At 46.1% G+C, this 6447-nt stretch overlaps 1 protein-coding gene across 1 annotated transcript; it reads left to right on the top strand.

Annotated features, from left to right (window-relative positions):
- The first annotated feature begins 4687 nt into the window (after positions 1–4687).
- LOC125622627 (olfactory receptor 5V1-like) lies at positions 4688–5620 on the top strand. The gene has a single exon (XM_048820753.1). The coding sequence runs from the start codon at positions 4688–4690 to the stop codon at positions 5618–5620; it is 933 nt and encodes a 310-aa protein (XP_048676710.1).
- Positions 5621–6447: the final 827 nt, after the last annotated feature.

Here is a 6447-nt window from a genome sequence, read left to right as displayed (position 1 = left end):
CCTGCACTTATCCTTATTGAACCTCATCAGATTTCTTTTGGCCCAATCCTCCAATTTGTCTAGGTCCTTCTGTATCCTATCCCTCCCCTCCAGCGTATCTACCACTCCTCCCAGTTTAGTATCATCCGCAAATTTGCTGAGAGTGCAATCCACACCATCCTCCAGATCATTTATGAAGATATTGAACAAAACCGGCCCCAGGACCGACCCTTGGGGTACTCCACTTGATACCGGCTGCCAACTAGATATGGAGCCATTGATAACTACCCGTTGAGCCCGACAATCTAGCCAGCTTTCTACCCACCTTGTAGTGCATTCATCCAGCCCATACTTCCTTAACTTGCTGACAAGAATACTGTGGGAGACCGTGTCAAAAGCTTTGCTAAAGTCAAGAAACAATACATCCACTGCTTTCCCTTCATCCACAGAACCAGTAATCTCATCATAAAAGGCGATTAGATTAGTCAGGCATGACCTTCCCTTGGTGAATCCATGCTGGCTGTTCCTGATCACTTTCCTCTCATGCAAGTGCTTCAGGATTGATTCTTTGAGGACCTGCTCCATGATTTTTCCAGGGACTGAAGGGAGGCTGACTGGCCTGTAGTTCCCAGGATCGTCCTTCTTCCCTTTTTTAAAGATTGGCACTACATTAGCCTTTTTCCAGTCATCCGGGACTTCCCCGGTTCGCCACGAGTTTTCAAAGATAATGGCCAATGGCTCTGCAATCACAGCCGCCAATTCCTTCAGCACTCTCGGATGCAACTCGTCCGGCCCCATGGACTTGTGCACGTCCAGCTTTTCTAAATAGTCCCTAACCACCTCTATCTCCACAGAGGGCTGGCCATCTCTTCCCCATTTTGTGATGCCCAGCGTAGCAGTCTGGGAGCTGACCTTGTTAGTGAAAACAGAGGCAAAAAAAGCATTGAGTACATTAGCTTTTTCCACATCCTCTGTCACTAGTTTGCCTCCCTCATTCATTAAGGGGCCCACACATTCCTTGGCTTTCTTCTTGTTGCCAACATACCTGAAGAAACCCTTCTTGTTACTCTTGACATCTCTGGCTAGCTGCAGCTCCAGGTGCGATTTGGCCCTCCTGATAACATTCCTACATGCCCGAGCAATATTTTTATACTCTTCCCTGGTCATATGTCCAACCTTCCACTTCTTGTAAGCTTCTTTTTTATGTTTAAGATCCGCTAAGATTTCACCATTAAGCCAAGCTGGTCACCTGCCATATTTACTATTCTTTCGACTCATCGGGATGGTTTGTCCCTGTAACCTCAACAGGGATTCCTTGAAATACAGCCAGCTCTCCTGGACTCCTTTCCCCTTCAAGTTAGTCCCCCAGGGGATCCTGGCCATCCGTTCCCTGAGGGAGTCGAAGTCTGCTTTCCTGAAGTCCAGGGTCCGTATCGTGCTGCTTACCTTTCTTCCCTGTGTCAGGATCCTGAACTCAACCAACTCATGGTCACTGTCTCCCAGATTCCCATCCACTTTTGCTTCCCCCACTAATTCTACCCGGTTTGTGAGCAGCAGGTCAAGAAAAGCGCCCCCCCTAGTTGGCTCCTCTAGCACTTGCGCCAGGAAATTGTCCCCTACGCTTTCCAAAAACTTCCTGGATTGTCTATGCACCGCTGTATTGCTCTCCCAGCAGATATCAGGAAAATTAAAGTCACCCATGAGAATCAGGGCATGCGATCTAGTAGCTTCCGTGAGCTGCCGGAAGAAAGCTTCATCTACCTCATCCCCCTGGTCCGGTGGTCTATAGCAGACTCCCACCACTAGATCACTCTTGTTGCACACACTTCTAAACTTAATCCAGAGACACTCAGGTTTTTCTGCAGTTTCGTACCGGAGCTCTGAGCAGTCATACTGCTCCCTTACATACAGTGCTACTCCCCCACCTTTTCTGCCCTGCCTGTCCTTCCTGAACAGTTTATAACCATCCATGACAGTACTCCAGTCATGTGAGTTATCCCACCAAATCTCTGTTATTCCGATCACGTCATAGTTCCTTGACATCACCAGGACCTCCAGTTCTCCCTGCTTGTTTCCAAGGCTTTGTGTATTTGTATATAAGCACTTGAGATAACCTGTTGATCGCCCCTCATTCCCAGTATGAGGCAGGAGCCCTCCCCTCACAGACATTCCTGCCTGTGCTTCCTCCCAGTCCCTATTCAAGCCCAAATTAATGGTGTTAAGTTTGCAAATGAATTGTAGCTCTGCAGTTTCTATTTGAAGTCTGTTTTTGAAGTTTTTTTGTTGAAGGATGGCTACTTTTAAATTTGTTATTGAAAGTCCAGGGAGATTGAAGTGTTCTCCTACTGGCTTTTGTATGTTACCATTCCTGATGTCTGATTTGTGTCCATTTATTCTTTTACATAGAGACTCTCCTGTTTGGCCAATGTTCATGGCAGAGGGGCATTGCTGGCACATGATGGCATATATCACATTTAGTAGATGTGCAGGTGAATGAGCCCCTGATGGGGTGGCTGATGTGCTTGGGTCCTCTGATGGTGTCGCTAGAGTAGATATGGGGACAGAGAAGGCAACGGGGTTTGTTACAGGGATTGGTTCCTGGGTTAGTGTTTCTGTGGTGTGGTGGGTAGTTGCTGGTGAGTATTTGTTTCAGGTTGGGGGGCTATCTGTAAGTGAGGACTGGCCTGCCTCTCCAGATCTGTGAGAGTGAGGGACCGTTTTCTGTGATAGGTTGTAGATTGTTGACAATGTGCTGTAGAGGTTTTAGCTGGGGGCTGTATGTGATGGCCAGTGGTGTTCTGTTATTTTCCTTGTTGGGCCTCTTCTGTAGTAAGTGACTTCTAGGTACCTGTCTTGCTCTGTAAATCTGTTTCCTCACTTCCCCAGGTGGGTATTGTAGTTTTAAGAATGCTTGATAAAGATCTTGCAGCTGTTTGTCTCTGTCTGAGGAATTGGAGCAAACGCGGTGGTATCTGAGGGCTTGGCTGTAGACAATGGATCGTGTGATGTGTCCTGGATGGAAGCTAGAGACATGTAGGTAAGTATAGTGGTCAGTAGGTTTCCAGTATAGGGTGGTGTTTATGTGACCATCGCTTATTTGCACTATAGTGTCCAGGAAGTAGCTCTCTTGTGCGGACTGGTCCAGGCTGAGGTTGACGGTGGGGTGGAAATTGTTGAAATCCAGGTGGAATTCTTCAAAGGCCTCCTTCCCGTGGTTCCATATGATGAAGATGTCAACAATATAGCACAAGTAGAGGAGGGACTCTAGGGGATGAGAGCTGAGGAAGCGTTGTTCTAAGTGAGCCATAAAAATATTGGCATACTGTGGGGCCATGCGGGTACCCACAGTAGTGCTGCTGACTTGAAGGTATAAATTGTCCCCAAATCTGAAATGGTTGTGGGTGAGGACAAAGTCACAAAGCTCAGCCACCAGGTGTGTCGTGGCCTTGTCAGGGATATTGTTTTCCATCCTCTTATGGAATAGTGGTGTAAAGAGCTTCTACATCCATGGTGGCCAGGATGTTGTTTTCAGGAAGATCACCAATGCATCGTAGTTTCCTCAGGAAGTCAGTGGTGTCTCGAAGAGAGCTAGGAGTGCTGGTAGCATAGGGTCTGAGGAGAGAGTACAAATAGCCAGATAATCCTGCTGTAAGAGTGTCAATTCCTGAGATAATGGGGCACCCAGGATTTCCAGATTTATGGATCTTCGGTAGCAGATAGAATACCCCTGGTTGGGGCTCTAGGGGTGTGTCTGTGTAGATTTGTTCCTGTGCTTATAGCAGGGAGTTTCTTGAGCAGATGGTGCAGTTTCTTTTGGTAACCCTCAGTGGGATCGGAGGATAGTGGCCTTTAGAATATGGTGTTGGAGAGTTGCCTGGCAGCTTTGTGCTCATAATCCGACCTGTTCATGATGACTACAGCACCTCCTTTGTCAGCCCCTTTGATTATAATGTAAGAGTTGTTTTTGAGGCTGTGGATGGCATTGAGTTCTATACAGCTGAGGTTATGGGGCAAGTGATGCTGTTTGTTCACATTTTCAGCCTGTGCATATCTGTGGAAGCACTCTGTGTAGAAGTCCAGTCTGTCTTTTTGACTATCAGGAGAATTCCATGCAGAATTTTTCTTCTTGTAGTGTTGGTAGAAGGGTTCCTGTGGGTCAGTGCGCTGTTCAGTGGTGTGTTGAAAATATTCCTTGAGTCGGATATGGTGAAAGTAGGCTTCCAGATCACCGCAGAACTGTATTGTGTGTGGGAATGGTGGGGCAGAAAGAGAGTCCCTGAGATAGGACAGACTCTCCTGTTGGGCTAAGTGTGTAGTTGGATAGATTAACAATATTGTTGGGTGAGTTAAGGGTACCATTGTTGTAGCCCCCTGTGACATGTAGTTTACTGTCCTTTTTCCTCTGTAGAGAAGTAAATTGTGCATTGTAAATGGCTTTGTCTCGTTTTTGTAAAGTCCAGCGATGTGGAAGTTTGTGTGGAAGGTTGGACTCCTTGTTGTTGGACTCCTCGTTGTTTTTGTGGATACAGACTAACACTGCTACCCTCTGATCCTTGGCATCATATTCTGTAATGACTTTATCCCCCCCAAAATCTCTCAGGTACATTAATGTTTTCAAGTGGAACAACTGCATATCATATAACAAGTATCATATACTCTTAAAATGTTATAACCATTTCTTGGCAGTAACACCATTGAATGTTGAAGCATGGAGAGAAGAAATCAAACTGTGTTGGAGGAGTTCATCATCCTGGGATTTTCCAGCCTCCGGGAGATGCGACCCTCACTCTTCAGTGGGTTTTTGTTTACTTACCTCTTTACCCTATTTGGGAACACCTGCATCATCATCCTTGTTTTGGTGGACCAGAGACTCCACACTCCCATGTATTTCTTTCTTGGGAACCTGGCCTTTCTGGACATCTGTTCTACCACCACCACCATCCCCCAGATGCTGGTTCATCTCCTCTCTGAGAGGAGCAACATCTCCTTCAAGGGCTGTGCGCTGCAACTTTACTTCTTCTTCTCCTTCATGGGCACCGAGTGCCTCCTGCTGGCAGCCATGGCCTTTGACCGCTATGTTGCCATCTGTAATCCGCTGTGTTACACACTGATTGTCAACAAAAGCATTTGCCTCCAGCTGGCAGCTGCCTCCTGGGTAACTGGCTTCCTTAACTCTGCAATACACACAGTCTTCACCTTCTGGTTACCCTTCTGTGGAGACAACCGTATTGATTACTTCTACTTCTACTGTGATATCCCGCCACTGCTGGAACTGTCATGTGGGGACACCTCTCTCAACAAACTCCTGTTGCTCTGCATTGGCCTCTTCATAGCCTGGACCCCCTTTGCCTGCATCCTTCTATCATACACTTACATCATCTCAACTATACTGAAGATGCCTTCTTCCAAAGGGAAGAGGAAGGCATACTCCACCTGTTCGTCCCACCTGACTGTGGTCCTTCTGTACTATGGCAGCTCTATCTTCTCCTACCTGAGACCCAGTTCAAGACACACATCAGATAGCGCCAGACTGATCTCCGTGTTATATAGCGTCTTAACACCAATGTTAAACCCAATTATTTATACATTGCGAAACAAGGATGTGAAAGTAGCTTTGACATACATGATACATAGGATGTGAATGAATATTATTTGCCTCTTCTTCTCCTGTTGTTACTGCTGCTTCTTCTTCACCATCATCATCCAAATATTTGCAAATAATTTATAGTATGAACCCACAAACAGCATTGATTCAATTCTTATTCGTTTGGGAACATGATACTATATCTGGGTTTTTAATTTTTTTTTTCATTTCTTACTCTCTCTTTTCTGTACACAGGCATGGCAAGTTCTAAGGAATGTCGAGTGCATCGCATGGAAACACAAAGACGTTATAGCTAAATTTGGGAGGATTCGATTTTTATTGGTAAATGTCAGGAAAGGTGGATTTCACCGTACACACACAAACTGACAAAAATATTTCCATTGATAACCATTGTAATTTATAGATAGGCAATGTAAGAAAAATGCTGATGGAGAACGTGAGTTTGATTTAAGGATGTTTACTTTGTATGTTTTGACAAGTGATGTTGACAATGTCTGTTTTAACTCTTATAAAGCTTAAAGTTTTTGAAATCAATGTCTAGTGTCAATAAATAATTATCTTCCGACCTGCCCTGTAGTCGAACCCTCCCGTAATTTCCTGCAACTGGGAAAGATTAAATAGATAAAAATCAGAAAAGAAATCTGGCAGCTTGCACTTGTCCGTACACAACGGTCCTGCGCGGCTCCCGCACGCGGGGGCTTCTGAGGCGCATACACCGGCCCTCGCTCAGAATCGGGTTCAGAATCGGGCCCTCAGACTGGCGGTTCCGCATTTGGACTTCGGAGGCAGCAGCACATAACTGCCAGTGTTTTCATCCGGCCGTGACCCCGCGGGGGGGGGGGGGGGGTATCTCAAGGCTTGAG

This window comes from Caretta caretta, chromosome 13 (genome assembly GCF_965140235.1).
Source record: "Caretta caretta isolate rCarCar2 chromosome 13, rCarCar1.hap1, whole genome shotgun sequence".
Taxonomy (NCBI): domain Eukaryota; kingdom Metazoa; phylum Chordata; order Testudines; family Cheloniidae; genus Caretta; species Caretta caretta.
Note: the sequence above shows the minus strand (reverse complement) of the source record. Positions and strands in the feature narration are given on the sequence as shown.

Coding starts and splice junctions, on each gene's coding strand:
- LOC125622627 (XM_048820753.1), top strand. CDS start 4,688: ATGGAGAGAAGAAATCAAACTGTGTTGGAGGAGTTCATCATCCTGGGA.